General features: G+C 35.9%; 1 protein-coding gene across 1 annotated transcript; it reads right to left on the reverse strand.

The window, feature by feature from the left end:
* Positions 1–1,825: 1,825 nt before the first annotated feature.
* LOC133646959 (uncharacterized) lies at positions 1,826–11,174 on the reverse strand. The gene is made up of 5 exons (XM_062042933.1): positions 11,152–11,174; positions 10,945–11,024; positions 10,804–10,884; positions 10,544–10,731; positions 1,826–6,065 (listed from the first exon to the last, which is right to left on the reverse strand). Exons 2-5 carry the CDS (start codon positions 11,009–11,011, stop codon positions 5,262–5,264), a joined length of 1,140 nt encoding a protein of 379 aa, XP_061898917.1. The 5' UTR covers positions 11,012–11,024; positions 11,152–11,174; the 3' UTR covers positions 1,826–5,261.
* Between the last annotated feature and the right edge of the window lie 8,231 nt (positions 11,175–19,405).

The raw sequence follows: 19,405 nt of genomic DNA on the forward strand, positions 1-19,405 counted from the left end.
AGAGCGGCTGTTGTTATGGTAACGCCGGGAATCCCAAAGCGGAAGTAGAACCGACGTTAAAAATAGTCAAATAACAGTCATCAAGTACTTAATGTGTTTACGTGGGGAGACGCAGGGGGCGTGGCCAGTGACAGACAGACTGCAGCACGTGGAGAGAGAAAAAAAAATGCACATAGTAATTGTTATTTTGAAATTATTCTTGATTTTAATGAGTAAAACCACTGAGGAGTCACCTGAGAACACCGAAGGCGAAGTTTTCGCCCGCAGAAAACTTCACAAAAACATTTCAAAAGTCACACGTTTCACTTGGAACAACTCACAGCAGATCAAAGGAAACATCAAAGGTCACCGCACAAGTTAGCATAGCCAGCGCTAACCACTTCACATTGACTTCCGCGTCCCGTTTTCGACAATATTTGCATAAAAACTTCAAAAAGTTGACAGTTTTATCACAACGGCGCATTTTTTTGACACTTTTAAGATTGAATAAATTGGAAGTAAAAATCGACTCAAAATGATTTTTGTTGGTCAAACCTTTTGTACTGTACTATGCAATCTACTAATAAAAGTTGCAATCAATTCAATTTCAATCAAAGTAAAAAAAAACAAATGTCTTAGCTTCGCGCTAATTGGAAAAACATGGCTAAGTTTTATTTGGAGGCCCCTCATTCTCTCACTTTTACTTAAAATAGTTCATTTAATTCGATCAGAGGTGTCCAAAGTGCAGGCCGGGGGCCATTTGCAGCCCGCAGCTGATAAATTGACGGCCCACGGTACATTTTAAAAATGCTACGAAAAAAACGAAAACAAAGTGGAATAAAAGCTAAAAACAAAGCTGCCATTTGGGCTGTTTTATTCTTTAAAATTGTAAAAAAAAAAAAAAGAATAATAAAAAAGAATCAAAATCAATGTTATGAATTATTGATAGCACCAATTCATAACATTGATTTTTCTTCTTTTTTTTTTGAGCAAAAAAAGAAAAAAGTCCACCCAAAATTATTGGGGATCCACTCATAATTGTTTAAAATAAATATATATATAATAAATATTTTTACTTTCAACGCTTAAATATCTATATCAACTTCAGATTATTGTAAGTTTTTTTTTTTGTAATAGAAAACGTCAAAATATGCAATTTTCCCCCTCAAACTATTTTAAAGGAATATTTACATCAAATATTCCTTTAAAATAGTTTGAGGGGAAAAATTGCATATTTTGATATGTTAAATCAGATTATTATAAATTAGTTTTTTTTGTAATAGAAAACATCAAAATATGCAAAATTTCCCCTCAAACTATTTTAAAGGAATATTTACATTAAATATTCCTTTAAAATAGTGTGAGGGGGGAAATGGCATATTTTGATGTTTTTTAAGACTAGAAAAAAAACTAATTTATAATCATCTGAAGTTGATCTAGATATTTAAGCGTTGAAAGTAAAAATATTTATTATATATATATTTCTTTTGAACACTTATTATTGGATCCCCAATAATTTTGGTTGGACTTTTTTCTTTTTTTCCTCAAAGAAAAAAGAAAAATCAATGTTATGAATTATTGATAGCACCAATTACTTCACATCAAATATTAATTTAAAATAGTTTGATGGGAAAAATTGCATATTTTGAGGTTTTCTATTACAAAAAAAACCTGTCTTATAATAATCTGAAGTTGATCTAGATATTTAAGCCTTAAAAGTAAAAAAAAATATATATATATATATATATATATATATATATATATATATATATATATATATATATATATATATATATATATATATATATATATATATATATATATATATATATATATATATATAATTATTTTGAACACTTCTGAGTGGATCCCCAATAATTTTGGTTGGACTTGTTTTTTTTTGCTAAAAAAATAAAAAGATTTAAAATCAATGTTATGAATTATCGATCTATTTAAGTCTCCAATTACTTATCAAATATTCCACGATGCCATTTTTTGAGGCGAAGTATTGCATATTTTGTGTTTTTGCCATAAAAACAGAGTTTTCTTTAGTTAAAAAAAAAGGCCATAAAAAATCCTAACTTCGTATCGACAGATCTGAAGTTGATCTAGAGATTTAAGCGTTGAAATACATTTTTTTAAAACAGGTCCCTGGTACCAAACTTGAGAGGAGCCCTAAACGTAAAAGAAGAAAATCAATATATTTTATTGGTTTTGAAAAAAGAAAATATCAAATTGGCCGCCGTGTGCATTAAGTTTTCAGTGTGCAGCCCTCAGTGGAAAAAGTTTGGACACCCCGGAATTAGATGCAAATTTGGTACTAAAATAAATTAAAATTTTTATTTTTTTTAGTGCAAAGTAAAATTTTTAGTATCATTAACATACATTTTCTATCCTTCCTAACTCAACTCACAGCAGGATTTGAACGCCACGCCACAGGATGGAAGTGGGGTGCCGTTATATTCTGATCAATGATGGAGCAGGAAGGGGCTGGGAAGACATTCGTTCACTGACACCGTGTGCGCTTCTTTACACACCACGGGGCCCCAAAATGGATGGGATTGTGTAAGAAGAGCAGACAAAGCTGATTAGTGTCAAACAGAAATAAAAATGTCCGCCTTTTGGACAGTGGTGGTTTCCAAGAAGTGGATCATCTCCTTGGTCCTTCCTTCTTAGGCAGGTAGGTAAACAACAACGTGACGCTTAAACAACCATCAAATGTTTGTGTGACTCAGTCTTCAACACGGCTGTCAACTCCTTTTATTTTGAGGGCCACGCTGCAATTATGGCAGCCCTCAGAGGGCCAATTTAATTGATGTGGCAGACGACAAATTGATGTGGCGGGCCACTTTAAATGAAATAGCAAGTCACACTAATTGATGTGGCGGGACACGTTAAAATACGTTAAAGACCACATAAAATGATGTGACGGGCCACAATGAATGACGTGACAGACCATGTTAAATAATGTGGCGGACCGCATTATATACACTATGGCAAGACACGTAAAATGACGTGAGCAGCCAAATAAAATGATGTGACGGGCCAAGTAAAATGACGTGACACCACATTAAATCACGTGGCGGACCACAAAAAATGACGTGACCAGCCAAGTAAAATGACGTGAGCTGCCAAGTAAAACGATGTGACGGGCCACATAAAATGAAGTAGTGGGCCAATTAAATGACGGGCCACGTAAAATGACGAGACGGGCCAAGTAAAATGAAGTGACGAGCCACGTTAAATCACGTGGCGGACCACGAAAAATGACGTGACCAGCCAAGTAAAATGATATGACGGGCCAAGTAAAATGACGTGACAGGCCAAATAAAATGAAGTAGCGGGCCAATTAAATGACGTGCCACGTAAAATGACGCGACGGGCCAAGTAAAATGACGTGACGGGCCACATAAAATGACGGGCCAAATAAAATGAGGAGACGGGCCAGTTAAAATGAGGTGACGGGCCACATTGAATGATGTGGCAGACCATATTAAATAATGTGGTGGACCACAATATATACGTGACGGGCCATGTAAAATGACGCGACAGGCCAAGTAAAATGTGACGGGCCAAATAAAATGATGTGACGGACCACATTATATAAAAGGCAGGCCACATAAAATGACGTAGCGTGCCACGTAAAATGACGTGACGGGCCAAATAAAATGACGTGACGGACCATATTAAATAATGTGGCAGACCACATTATATACAAGGCAGGTCACTTAAAATGACGTGACGGGCCACATTAAATCACGTGGCGGACCACGAAAAATGACGTGACCAGCCAAGTAAAATGATATGGCGGGCCAAGTAAAATGACGTGAGCAGCCAAGTAAAATGACGTGACAGGCCAAATAAAATGAAGTAGCGGGCCAATTAAATGACAGGCCACGTAAAATGACACGACGGGCCAAGTAAAATGAAGTGACGGGCCAAATAAAATGACGTAGCGGGCCAGATAAAATTATATGACGGGCCAAGTAAAATGACGTGAGCAGCCAAGTAAAATGACGTGACAGGCTAAATAAAATGAAGTAGCGGGCCAATTAAATGACGGGCCACATAAAATGACGCGACGGGCCAAGTAAAATGAAGTGACGGGCCAAATAAAATGACGTAGCGGGCCACGTAAAATGACAGGGCAAATAAAATGAAGTAGCGGGCCAATTAAATGACGGGCCACATAAAATGACGCGACGGGCCAAGTAAAATGAAGTGACGGGCCAAATAAAATGACGTAGCGGGCCACATAAAATGAAGGGCCAAATAAAATGAGACGGGCCAGCTAAAATTAGGTGACGGGCCACTGAGAATGACGTGGCAGACCATGTTAAATAATGTGGTGGACCACAATATATACATGCCATCTAAAATGACGTGACAGGCCAAATTAAATGACGTAGCGCCAAAAAAACTGACGCAACGGGCCAAATAAAATAACGTGATGGGCCACGTAAAATGAGGTGGCAGACCATGTTAAATAACGTAGTGGACCACAATATATATGTGACTGGCCATGGAAAATGACGTGACGGGCCAAATAAAATGACGGACCACATTATATACAAGGCAGGTCACTTAAAATGACGTGAAGGGCCAAATAAAATGACGTGACGGGCCATTTTAAATAATGTGGCGAACCACATTATATACAAGGCGGGTTAGATTAAATGACGTGATGGACCACTTTAAATAATGTTGCGGACCTCATTATTTACAAGGCAGGCCACATAAAATGACAAGGCAGGTCAAATGAAATCACGTGGTGGACCAAAACAAATGATGTAGTGGGCCAAACAAAATGAGGTGACGGGCCAAGTTAAATGAGGTGACGGGCCTGATAAAATGATTCGACAGACCATGTTAAATAATGTGGCGGCCCACATGACATACAAGGCGGACCATCTAAAATGACGTGACGGGCCACATTAAATCATGTGATGGATCATGTTAAATAACGTGTAAGACCACATTAAACAAAGTGTCGGGCCACATAAAATAAAGTGGCGGGCCAAATCTGGCACCCGGGCCTTGAGTTGTAACTGCAGTGTGTGAGGCGTGGACCTCATCCTGGACTCTGCTGATGAGAAGCCAGCAGGTGTTCCTCACAGAGGACAGAGCAGGCACAGCAGGTCCATGTTGTGGGTTGGATCAGAACATCTACACAAACAAAACTAGAGGCAACACACCAGCACCAATCTGACAGGTTCTGATGGCGCCGACCCGAAGACCAGTTGTCGTTTCCAGGGGGTCTCTCCAGGACTGGGATCAAAGAGTCAGGTCCAGGCCACCTTCCTGGAGATGGCCTGTTTGAAGCTCTGCGGGTCCACGTCTCCGGGCCGCAGCGTCCTCTCCAGGCTGACCAGAAGGTTCTGGTGGCCCTCGCGGATGTTGAGCGGGTACTTGGCGCGGAGCAGCTCGTAGGCGGCGATGAGCCTCATGTCGCGCTTGACCATCAGGTACTGGATGACGCAGGTGGGCGCCAGCGAGAAGCCGTCGCGGCAGTGCACCAGCACGCGCTTCCTCTTGTGGGCCGAGGCGTCGATGCAGTCGTTGATGTCCTCGAAGCAGCGCTGCTTCACGTCGCCGATGTCCACCTTCAGCCGGGACCAGCTGTGGCGCACGCCGCCGCGGGAGCAGGTGCACGGGATGAGGCTGAGGCTGGGCCCCGCCTCGCCCGGCGCCCCGCTCATGTCGATGATGCTGTCGATGCTGTTGCGACACAGCGCCCGCCCGTTGTACGCCGCGTTGAGGTTGCCCACGAAGATGTAGTCCGTCACCTTGGAGATGAGCGGCTCGAAGTACTGGACCTGCTGCGGGCCGCCGCCTTTGGGCTCCGCCCCGGCCGGGCCCGTGGCCGCCCTCCGGCTGTAGTTCCGCAGCTTCTTGGAGCCGCTACGCGACGGAGGGTTGGAGTCCGACTCCGAGCTGCTGTTCCACGGCGGCGAGAAGCGAGAGAAGCGGCCCGAAGACTTGTTCTTGTTCAGGAGCTCGGCCGGACCGCCCGAGGCGTAGAACAAGGAGGCGCGCTCCAGGGAGCCCGTGCTGCTGGCGGCGCCCGCGCTGTGCGCCTGTTCCATCTGCACGTGACATCACATGACCTCATTAACATAAACACTCCCCTTTTTTTTGCCCTTTCTTCAACAATCATCGGCCATGTGTGACGTCGTGGGAGAGTTTTCATGCACACTTGTACGTGCAATCGTAATACAATCAAGCTAGCGTCGTTAGCATGAGCTAATATGCTAACACGTTTACGAGTGTCTGTGTTAGTATTGTTACCTTACAATGATATTCCCCAAAACGTCACCGTGGAGTTATTGAGTATGTTTAGCTGATTCATGAGCTAGCTTCTAATCCATGATTTTTACCGTATTTTTCGGAGTATAAGTCGCACCGGCCGAAAATGCGTAATAAAGAAGGGAAAAAACATATAAGTCGCATTTTTGGGGGAAATTTTTTTGATAAAACCCAACACAGAGAATAGACATTTGAAAGGCAATTTCAAATAAATAAAGAATAGTGAACAACAGGCTGAATAAGTGTACGTTATATAAGGCATAAATAACCAACTGAGAACGTGCCTGGTATGTTAACGTAACATATTATGGTAAGAGTCATTCAAATAACTATAACATATAGAACATGCTATACGTTTACCAAACAATCTAATCGCTAAATCCCATGAAATCTTATACGTCTAGTCTCTTACGTGAATGAGCTAAATAATATTATTTGATATTTTACGGTAACGTGTTAATAATTTCACACATAAGTCGCTCCCGAGTATAAGTCGCACCCCCCGGCCAAACTATGAAAAAAAACTGCGACTTATAGTCCGAAAAATACGGTAGGTTTAAACATATAACATTAGCTAAAAGGCTAGCATAAAACGTGAACGCGTGCTAACATTAGCATGATTCCATAAAACAAGTTAACGTACTTCTAAGATAGTGCCAGGAATCAGAAACCATGATTTTTAGGTTAAAACATACAAAATTTGCTAAAAAGCTAGCATACAACGTTAGCGTGATAATTTAAGAGACGTTAACATACTTCCAAGATTGTGCCAGAATCAAAAACCATGATTTTTAGGTTAAAACACATAACATTAGCTAAAAAGCTAAGCTATAAGTCGCAGTTTTTTTCATAGTTCGGCCGGGGGTGCGACTTATACTCAGGGGCGACTTGTGTGTGAAATTATTAACACATTACCGTAAAATATCAAATTATATTATTTAGCTCATTCACGTAAGAGACTAGACGTATAAGATTTCATGGGATTTAGCGATTAGGAGTGACAGATTGTTTGGTAAACGTATAGCATGTTCTATATGTTATAGTTATTTGAATGACTCTTACCATAATATGTTACATTAACATACCAGGCACGTTCTCAGTTGGTTATTTAGCCTGTTGTTCACTATTCTTTATTTATTTTAAAGGCCTACTGAAATGATTTGTTTTTATTTAAACGGGGATAGCAGATCCATTCTATGTGTCATACTTGATCATTTTGCGATATTGCCATATTTTTGCTGAAAGGATTTAGTAGAGAACATCGACGATAAAGTTGCAACTTTTGGTCGCTGATAAAAAAAAGCCTTGCCTGTACCGGAAGTAGCGTGACGTCACAGGAGGAAGGACTCCTCAAAATTTCCCATTGTTTTCAATGCAGCGAGAGCAATTCGGACCGAGAAAGTGACGATTACCCCTTTAATTTGAGCGAGGATGAAAGATTCGTGGATGAGGAACGTTAGAGTGCAGAACTAGAATGCAGTGCAAGACATGTTTTTTTTCGCTCTGACCGTAACTTAGGTACAAGCTGGCTCATTGGATTCCACACTCTCTCCTTTTTCTATTGTGGATCACGGATTTGTATTTTAAACCACCTCGGATACTATATCCTCTTGAAAATGAGAGTCGAGAACGCGAAATGGACATTCACAGTGACTTTTATCTCCACGACAATACATCGGCGAAGCTCTTTAGCTACTGGGCTAACGTGGTAGCATCGGGCTCAAATGCAGATAGAAACCAAATAAATAGATCCCTGACTGGAAGGATAGACAGAAGATGAACAATACTACTAAACCATGGACATGTAACTACACGGTTAATAATTCCCAGCCTGGCAAAGCTTAACAATGCTGTTGCTAACGACGCCATTCAAGCTAACTTAGCAACGGGACCTCACAGAGCTATGATAAAAACATTATCTCTCCACCTACGCCAGCCAGCCCTCATCTGCTCATCAACACCCGTGCTCACATGCGTTCCAGCGATCGACGGAAGGACGAAGGACTTCACCCGATCATCCGTGCAGTTGGCGGCTAGCGTCGGCTAGCGTGTCTGCTATCCAAGTAAGTCCTCCTGGTTGTGTTGCTGCAGCCAGCCGCTAATACACCGATCCCACCTACAACTTTCTTCTTTGCAGTCTTCATTGTTCATCAAAAGATTCACCAACACAGATGTCCAGAATACTGTGGAATTTTGAGATGAAAACAGAGCTTTTTTTTATTGGATTCAATGGTGTCCGAATACTTCCGTTTCAACCATTGACGTCACGCGCATACGTCATCATACATAGACGTTTTCAACCGGAAGTTTTGCGAGAAATTTAAAATTGCACTTTATAAGTTAACCCGGCCGTATTGGCATGTGTTGCAATGTTAAGATTTCATCATTGATATATAAACTATCAGACTGCGTGGTCGGTAGTAGCGGCTTTCAGTAGGCCTTTAAAGGCCTACTGAAATGAATTTTTTTTATTTAAACGGGGATAGCAGATCTATTCTATGTGTCATACTTGATCATTTCGCGATATTGCCATATTTTTGCTGAAAGGATTTAGTATAGAACAACGACGATAAAGATTGCAACTTTTGGTATCTGATAAAAAAAAAGGCTTGCCCCTACCGGAAGTAGCGTGACGTAGTCAGTTGAACATATACGCAAAGTTCCCTGTTGTTTACAATGATGGCCGCATGAAGTGAGAGAGATTCGGACCGAGAAAGCGACAATTTCCCCATTAATTTGAGCGAGGATGAAAGATTTGTGGATGAGTAAAGTGCAAGTGAAGGACTAGTGGGGAGTTGAAGCTATTCAGATAGGGAAGATGCTGTGAGAGCCGGGGGTGACCTGATATTCAGCTGGGAATGACTACAACAGTAAATAAACACAAGACATATATATACTCTATTAGCCACAACACAACCAGGCTTATATTTAATATGCCACAAATTAATCCTGCATAAAAACACCTGCGTGTTTGTTATGCTAGCTCCTAGCTCCTATGCTAGCTCCTAGCTCCATAGAACACGCCAATACAATTCAAACACCTGATCAACACACACAATCACTCAGCCCAAAAGACCGTTCACCTAACCCAAGGTTCATAAAGCTTATATATTTGAAAAAAGTTACGTACATACGCAAAAAAAAGTTGCGCACATACGGTCAAGCGATCAAATGTTTAGAAGCCAAAGCTGCATACTCACAGAAGCACGTCTGCGTCTTTGTCATCCAAATCAAAGTAATCCTGGTAAGAGTCTGTGTTGTCCCAGTTCTCTACAGGCGTCTGTGTATCGAAGTCAAAAGTCCTCCTGGTTAGAGTCTCTGTTATCCGAGTTCTTCCATCTTGACTGCATCTTTCGGGAATGTAAACAAAGAAGAGCCGGCTGTGTACTGTTGTTGCTGACTACGTTCGAAAAATACGTCCATTTCGCACCGACAACTTTCTTCTTTGCTTGCTCAGCTTCCTTCTCCATAATGCAATGAACATGATTGAAACAGATTCACGAACACAGATGTCCAGAATACTGTGGAATTATGAAATGAAAACAGAGCTTTTTCGTATTGGCTTCAATGTGGAAGGCATATCCGTGTTCGCCGGGCTACGTCACGCGCATACGTCATCCTCAGAGGCGTTTCGAACCGGAAGTTTAGCGGCAAATTTAAAATGTCACTTTATAAGTTAACCCGGCCGTATTGGCATGTGTTATAATGTTAAGATTTCATCATTGATATATAAACTATCAGACTGCGTGGTCAGTAGTAGTGGGTTTCAGTAGGCCTTTAAATGAAGCTATGAAATAATCCTAAATGAAATACAATGACTTGGTTTATATTATTGTATATACTAGGTCATAAAATCAGTGTCAGTTGAGTCGGTCCATAGGTTGCCTGTAGGGATTTTTAATGTCCAGCAGGTGTCAGTATTTAGTGACACAGTATCAATACAGTTTTGCAATGTGTCGAAACGCTTCATGACGCCTCATCAACCCATCACTAGTGTTGGGTTTTATCAAATAAATTTACCCCAAAAATGCGACTTATACTCCAGTGCAACTTATATGTTATTTTCCTTCTTTATTATGCATTTTCGGCCGGTGCGACTTATACTCCGGAGCGACTTATAGTCCGAAAAATACCGTAAATAAACATTTACTAAATATCTCCGTGTAAATATTTCATTTCCCAAGGTATATATCCGCGGCTGATACGTGGGTGCGCCCTATAGTCCGGGGAGTATTTCAATGACGTGGGGGTCCCCCACCTGAGCTTTGAGGTTGTTCTTCCACTCCTGTGTCTGCAGGGCTTTGAAGCGTCCGCTGCTGTCGGACGACACGGACACGCACAGGGGCCGGTGGAGCCTGGGGCCCAGCTGTGGCGTGAGGGCCACGGGGGCAGGCCGCTGCATGTCCGCCACGTCCCGCCTGCTCATCGTCAGGTCCGGGCAGGAACCTGGCACACACACACGCGGGGCCAGTTAGCCGACGACTTCGGGCTCCGGCGTCCCCGAGTTCGGCCGCTCACCGGCGCATTCGAGGCGGCTGACGGCGTGGACGTGCAGCGTGTTTTGGTTCCCGAAGAGCTTGTGGAGAGAAGTCAGCAGTCCTGCAAGGAGCGGGCCGCCATGACTGTCCCTAATGTTGTGACCTGGCGTCGCACACTCACCTCGTCCTTCATGTTGCACTTTTCTCTCCAGCAGCTTGTGCGCACTCAGCTCCTCCCGGGCGTCCATGCTGCTCAGCCTCCTGCGCACACATCGGCGACATGCTGAAGATGTATTTAATACCAATAATAATAATAATAATAATACAAACGAAGACGAGTGCTAGCCGGCTGGCAAGCTGCTGCGCCAGCCGAGCAGCGGATGCTAACCCCGGAAGCGCTGTCTTCCTACCCACGCTGTTTGCGCATGCGCAGATATAAGCACTTCCGCCTGCCGAGTTTTAAATTGTATTTAATTTACTTTATATATATATATATATATATATATATATATATATATATATATATATATATATATATATATATATATATATATATATATATATATATATATATATATATATAAATAAAATAAATAACTTTCGAAAAGGAGAACTTGAGATGCAAGTTTATTTAGTTAGGGCACAAAATGTCACCCAGGTCAAAGCTAAGACAACCAAAGGGTGAGTTTCAAATTTCCCAGGGAAATATTGATGGCCGTGCTATATGTGCCCTGAACCTCTGGTCGAAGCCAGCAAACTTCTAGGATGGCGCCAAGTATCCAAATCCACGATTTTTAGGTTTAAATATTACAACATTAGCTAGCATAAAACGTTAGCATGCTAACATTAGCATGATTGCATAAAACAAGTTAACGTACTTCTAAGATGGCGTCAAATATTGAAAAGCTCTGTTTTTGGGTGTAAACATATAAAATTTGCTAAAAATCTAGCATAAAACGTTAGAGTGATAATATAAGAGACGTTAACATACGTCCAAGATAGTGCCAGGCATTAAAAAACATGTTTTTTAGGTTAAAACACATAACATTAGCTAAAAGGCTAGCATAAAACGTTAGCATGCTAACATTAGCATGATTGCATAAAACAAGTTAACGTACTTCTAAGATGGCGTCAAATATTGAAAAGCTCTGTTTTTGGGTGTAAACATACAAAATTTGCTAAAAAAGCTAGCATAAAACGTTAGAGTGATAATATAAGAGACGTTAGCATACGTCCAAGATAGTGCCAGGCATTAAAAAACATGGTTTTTAGGTTAAAACACATAACATTAGCTAAAAGGCTAGCATAAAACGTTAGCATGCTAACATTAGCATGATTGCATAAAACAAGTTAACGTACTTCTAAGATGGCGTCAAATATTGAAAAGCTCTGTTTTTGGGTGTAAACATACAAAATTTGCTAAAAAGCTAGCATAAAACGTTAGAGTGACAATATAAGAGACGTTAACATACGTCCAAGATAGTGCCAGGCATTAAAAAACATGTTTTTTAGGTTAAAACACATAACATTAGCTAAAAGGCTAGCATAAAACGTTAGCATGCTAACATTAGCATGATTGCATAAAACAAGTTAACGTACTTCTAAGATGGCGTCAAATATTAAAAAGCACTATTTTTAGGTGTAAACATACAACATTTGCTAAAAAAGCTAGCATAAAACGTAGTGTGATAATATAAGAGACGTTAACATACGTCCAAGATAGTGCCAGGCATTAAAAAACATGTTTTTTAGGTTAAAACACATAACATTAGCTAAAAGGCTAGCATAAAACGTTAGCACGCTAATATTAGCATGATTGCATAAAACAAGTAAACGTTCTTCTAAGATGGCGTCAAATATTAAAAAGCACTATTTTTAGGTGTAAACATACACAATTAGCTAAAAAGCTAACATAAAACATTAGCGTGATAATATAAGAGAGGTTAACATTCTTTCAAGATAGTGCCAGGCATCAAAAACCATGATTTTTAGGTGTAAACATAAATCAACTTAGCTAAAAAGCTATCATAAAATGTTAGCATGCTAACATTAGCATGATTGCATAAAACAAGTTGACGTACTTCTAAGATAGTGCCAGGAATCAAAAACAATGATTTTTAGGTGTAAACATACAAAATTAGCTAAAAAGCTAGCATAAAATGTTAGCGTGATAATATAAGAGACGCTAACATTAGCTAAAAAGCTAGCATAAAACATTAGCATGATTGCATGAAACAAGTTAACGTACTTCTAAGATGGCGTCAAATATCAAAAAGCACTATTTTTAGGTGTAAACATAAAATGTTAGCGTGATAATATAAGAGACGTTTACATACTTTGAAGATAGTGCCAGGCATCAAAAAACATGATTTTTAGGTTAAAACACATAACATTAGCGAAAAGGCTAGCATAAAACGTTAGCACGCTAATATTAGCATGATTGCATAAAACAAGTTAACGTTCTTCTAAGATGGCGTCAAATATTAAAAAGCACTATTTTTAGGTGTAAACATACACAATTAGCTAAAAAGCTAGCATAAAATATTAGCGTGATAATATAAGAGAGGTTAACATTCTTTCAAGATAGTGCCAGGCATCAAAAACCATGATTTTTAGGTGTAAACATAAATCAACTTAGCTAAAAAGCTAGCATAAAATGTTAGCATGCTAGCATTAGCATGATTGCATAAAACAAGTTGACGTACTTCTAAGATAGTGCCAGGAATCAAAAACAATGATTTTTAGGTGTAAACATACAAAATTAGCTAAAAAGCTAGCATAAAATGTTAGCGTGATAATATAAGAGACGCTAACATTAGCTAAAAAGCTAGCATAAAACATTAGCATGATTGCATGAAACAAGTTAACGTACTTCTAAGATGGCGTCAAATATCAAAAAGCACTATTTTTAGGTGTAAACATAAAATGTTAGCGTGATAATATAAGAGACGTTTACATACTTTGAAGATAGTGCCAGGCATCAAAAAACATGATTTTTAGGTTAAAACACATAACATTAGCGAAAAGGCTAGCATAAAACGTTAGCACGCTAATATTAGCATGATTGCATAAAACAAGTTAACGTACTTCCAAGATGGCGTCAAATATTAAAAAGCACTATTTTTATGTGTAAACATAAACATATTTAGCTAAAAAGCTGGCATAAAATGTTAGAGAGGTCAACATACTTTGAAGATAGTGCCAGGCATCAATAAACATGATTTTTAAGTTAAAACATACAACATTAGCTATGAAGCTAGCACAAAACGTTAGCTAACATGTGGCCGGATACAAGGAAAGGGTTAGGATTAGGGGTTAGAATATTCACTATATTTTACTCCTTGATGAAGAATATTTATTATAGTTGACAAATTGATGAAAAATATTAATTATATTTGACAACTTGATGAAGAATATTAATTATATTTTCCCACTTGATGAAGAATATTAATTATATTTGCCAAATTGATGAAGAATATCAATTATATTTTCCCACTTGATGAAGAACATTAATTATATTTTACTACTTGATGAAGAATATTAATTATATTTGACAAATTGATGAAGAATATTAATTATATTTTATTACTTGAAGAATATTAATTATATTTTATTACTTGAAGATTATTAATTATATTTTAATACTTGATGAAGAATATTAATTATACTTTACTACTTGATGAAGAATATTAATTATATTTGACTACTTGATGAAGAATATTAATTATACTTTACCACTTGATGAAGAATATTAATTATATTTGACTAATTGATGAAGATTATTAATTATATTTGACCACTTCATGAAGAATATTAATTATATTTGACCACTTGATGAAGAATATTAATTATATTTTCCCACTTGATGAAGAATATTAATTATATTTGACTACTTGATGAAGAATATTAATTATATTTTCCCACTTGATGAAGAATATTAATTATACTTTACTACTTGATGAAGAATATTAATTCTATTTTCCCACTTGATGAAGAATATTAATTCTATCTTACTACTTGATGAAGAATATTCATTATATTTGACAAATTGATGAAGAATATTAATTATATTTTACTACTTGATGAATAATATTAATTATATTTGACAACTTGATAAAGAATAATAATTATATTTAACAACTTGATGAAGAATATTAATTATATTTTCCTACTTGATGAAGATTAATTATATTTTACCACTTGATGAAGAATATTAATTATATTTGACTACTTGATGAAGAATATTAATTATATTTTATTACTTGAAAAATATTAATTATATTTTACTACTTGATGAAGAATATAAATTATATTTGACTACTTAATGAAGAATATTAATTGTATTTGACAAATTGATGAGAAATATAAATTATATTTTGCTACTTGATGAAGAATATTAATTATATTTTACTACTTGATGAAAAATAATTATATTTTATTACTTGATGAAGAATATTAATTATATTTGACAAATTGATGAAAAATATTAATTATATTTTACTACTTGATGAATAATATTACATATATTTTACTACTTGATGAAGAATATGAATTATATTTGACTACTTGATGAAAAATATTGTTATATTTTACTACTTGATGAAGAATATTAATTATATTTGACTACTTGATGAAGAATATTAATCATATTTTATTACTTGAAGAATATTAATTATATTTTACTACTTGATGACATATATTAATTATATTTGAGAAATTGATGAAGAATATTAATTATATTTGACTACTTGATGAAGAATATTCATTATATTTGACAAATTGATGAAGAATATTAATTGTATTTGACTACTTGATGAAGAATATTTATTCTATTTGACCTCTTGATGAAGAATATTAACTATATTTGACTACTTCATGAAGAATATTAATTATATTTGACTACTAGATGAAGGGTATTAATAATATTTTATTACTTGAAAAATATTATATTTTACTACTTGATGAAGAACATTATTTATATTTGACTACTTGATGAAGAATATTAATATTTTACTACTTGATGAAGAATATTAATTATATTTGACAAATTGATGTAGAATATTAATTATATTTGACTACTTGATGAAGAATATTAATTATATTTGACTAGAATATTAATTTTTAGAGTATTTTGGTGAAATGAAAGTACTCACTGTGTGTGCAGAAGATCGTCAGAGCATCCTCACGCCGACTCAAGCATCTTTGTCTCTAAGTGGCCTTTTTTCCCTCCTGCCTGCATGTGATTGGACGAGGGGTAACCTGGCAACCGTATGTCACCGCCCCCTCCTCCTCATCATCATGGAGTGTCTTTGTCAGGAAGGAGGAGCACTTCTGGCCTCCTGGATACATATATCAACTCCACGTAACACAAACACGTTTATTGATTCATGCGCTGCCTCCATAAAGACTTCAATGACAATATTTCCATCTGTTAATGTTTTGAACCTTTAGGGGCCCCCTCAAGTTTGGTCCCAGGCACCCAAAATGGTCTGCGTCATAAAAATGTAAAAAAAATTAATTAAGTCATGCTTTATTTTATTTTATTTAACACTTACATCTCTAGATCAACTTCATGTCTGTCGATTTTTTTTAAATAAATATAAATAAATAAATGTTTTTATAATTTTTTTTATTTTATGCCCTTTTTGTAAAAAAACAAAAAAAAAGATTTTTTGTACAGCAAACACACAAAATATCCCCAAAAAATATTTCAAATATTCGATGTGAAGTAATTGGAGCCTTTAATATGTCAATAATTCATAACAACTTTGATTCTAATTCATTATTATTATTTTTTGAGCAAGGACAGTTTAAAAAAACAACAAAAAAAACATCCTACTAAAATGATTGGGGACCCAAAAAGGCACAAAAGTGCAAAAGTGAAAACACAAAAGTGTTAAAATTAAATCATAGTTTTTTTTTTTATTTTACTTTTAATGCTTAAGTCTCTAAATCAACTTCAGATCTATCAGTCGATTAGAAGTTTTTATTTTAGATTTTTTGTTTTATTTTATGCCCTTTTTGTCAAAGAAAACTTGTTTTACATGGCAAACACAAAAATATGCAATATTTTCCCCCAAAAATATTTTAAAGTTGAATATTTGAAGTGAAGTAATTAAAGCTTTAAATAAGTCAGTGATTCATAACATTGATTTTGATTCATTATTATTTTATGAGCATTGACTTTCAAAGAAAAATACCACTCAAATTATTGGGGACCCAAAAGGGTCCCACTCATAAAAGTGTTAAACATAAGTCATACATTTTATTTTTTTTAAACTTTCAACACTTAAATCTCGAGATCATTTTCAGATCTCAGTCGATTATAAGATTTTATTTTTATTTATTTTTGTTTGTTTTATGTCCTTTTTGTAAAATAAAACTTGTTTTTGTATGGCAAACACAAAAATATGCAATATTTTCTCCCAAAAATATCTCAAAGTAGAATATTTGATGTGACGTAATTGGACCCTTGAATAGGTCAATAATTCATACAAACATTTATTGTAATTCATTATTATTATTATTTTAGCAATGACAATTTAAAAACCAAACAAAAAACATTCTACTAAAATTCTTGGGGACCACTCATAAAAGTGTTAAAAATAAGTGATAACTATTTTTTTTTTTTACTTTTAACGCTTAAGTCTCTAAATCAACCTCAGATCTGTCAGTCGATTATTAGTTTTTATTTTTTATTTATTTTTGTTTTCTATATGGCAAACAAAGATATGCAATATTTTCTCCCCAAAAATATTTCAAAGTAGAATATTTAATCAATCAATCAATCAATCAATGTTTATTTACATAGCCCTAAATCACAAGTGTCTCAAAGGGCTGCACAAGCCACAACGACATCCTCGGTACAGATGTGAAGTAATTGGAGCCTTTAATTCAATATTTCATAAAAAACAATAATTCATAAAAACATTGATTTTAATTCATTATTATTATTATTAGTTTTTGAGCAATGACAGTTTAAAAACAACAACAAAACATCCCACTAAAATTATGGGGGACCCAAAAGGGCCCCACTCATAAAAGTGTTAAAAATAAGTCATAACATTTTTGAAACTTTTAACACTTAAGTTTCTAAATCAACTTCAGACCTATCAGTCGATTATACGTTTTTATTTGTATTTATTTTTGTTTGTTTGTTTTAGGCACATTTATTTTTTTAAAGAAAACTTGTTTTATATGGCAAAGACAAAAATATGCAATATTTTCCCCCCAAAATATCTCAAAGTTACGGAGCCCCTAAAGGGACATGGGGGAATTTTATTTTTTTATCATTTTATTTTTTAGACATGTATCTCGTGCGCACGAGAAACTTTGTCATGCACACAAGAAAGTTTTTATAAAGTTATAAAAAAAAAATTTTTTTAATTTTTATAATTTTTTTTTTTTTTAAATAACTTTATAAAAAGTTTTTCGTGCACACGAGATACATGTGTAAAAAAACCAAAATAAAATAAAAAATTATAAAAAAAAGAATTTCCCCCATGTCCCTTTAGGGGCTCCGTACGAAGTGGAATATTTGATATGAAGTAATTCAAGTTTTAAATATGTAAATAATTCATAACAATGTTGATTTTGATTCATTAATATTTTTTGAGCAATGACAGTTTTAAAGAAAAATACCACTAAAATTCTTAGGGATTCAAAAGGGTCCCACTCATAAAAGTGTTAAAATAAGTCATACATTTTTTTAAATTTTTTTTTTACTTTCAGCACTTAAATCTCTAGATTATTGTCAGATCTATCAGTCGATTATAAGGCTTTATTATTAAAAAAATGTTTTTTTTTATGGCAAACACAAAATATGCTATATTTCCCAAAAGTGGAATATTTGATGTGAAGTAATTGGAGCCTTAAATAGGTCAATAATTCAAAACATTGATTTTGATTCATTATTTTTATTTTTTTTAGAGTTTTTTTTGTTTTAGTTTTTTTTATACATTAAATGTCTTGTGGATGAAGGGTCATAAAAGTGCTAAGAATATTTTATATATTATTTATTTTTCTTGATCTCCAATGCTTGAATCTCTAAATCAACTTCAGATCCATCCATTGTTAGAATTAAAAAAAAATATCTATGCCCTCTTTTTCAAAGAAAACATTGTTTTTTTAATGGCAAAAACGCAAAATGTGCAATATTTTCCACAAATAAATGTCAAAGTGGAATAATTGATGTGAACTAATAGGAAAATGTGATTTCATTTACTCTTTCAATGTCTACTCCGTCTATTTGTATTGGTGTTGACTTTCCCTTCTACTGTTACTGAACAACATTATTTTAGTTTTACTGAGATTTAAATAGTTTTTCTCAATGTGTTCATTTCTTGTTATTTGTATTATCTTCTGTGCGTTCTCTCCTGAACAAAACACGGTCGTGTCGTCTGCCAATAAAACTAAATTGAAGTCCTTTTTAACTTTACAAATGTTGTTTACATAAAGATGAAACATTTTTGGTCCCGGTATTGATCCCTGGGGTACGCCACAAGATATATTATATATACATATTCAGAAGTGTGTTCTCCTATCTTCACGTGTTGCTTCCTGTTGGTTAAGTAGCTTCTTCCCCAGTTTAAGACCAACCCTCTGATTCCATACCCTTCTAATTTGTTACTTAAATACTGTGA

This window comes from Entelurus aequoreus, linkage group LG03 (assembly GCF_033978785.1).
Source record: "Entelurus aequoreus isolate RoL-2023_Sb linkage group LG03, RoL_Eaeq_v1.1, whole genome shotgun sequence".
In the NCBI taxonomy this organism is placed as follows: Eukaryota; Metazoa; Chordata; class Actinopteri; order Syngnathiformes; family Syngnathidae; genus Entelurus; species Entelurus aequoreus.

Excerpts from the sequence above, each read along its gene's own strand:
- LOC133646959 (XM_062042933.1), bottom strand. The coding sequence starts at position 11,011 with ATGGACGCCCGGGAGGAGCTGAGTGCGCACAAGCTGCTGGAGAGAAAA. Across the intron at positions 10,732-10,803 it reads CAGCCGCCTCGAATGCGCCG|GTTCCTGCCCGGACCTGACG; the intron begins GTGAGCGGCCGA and ends TGTGTGTGCCAG. Across the intron at positions 6,066-10,543 it reads AGAACAACCTCAAAGCTCAG|ATGGAACAGGCGCACAGCGC; the intron begins GTGGGGGACCCC and ends TGTCACGTGCAG.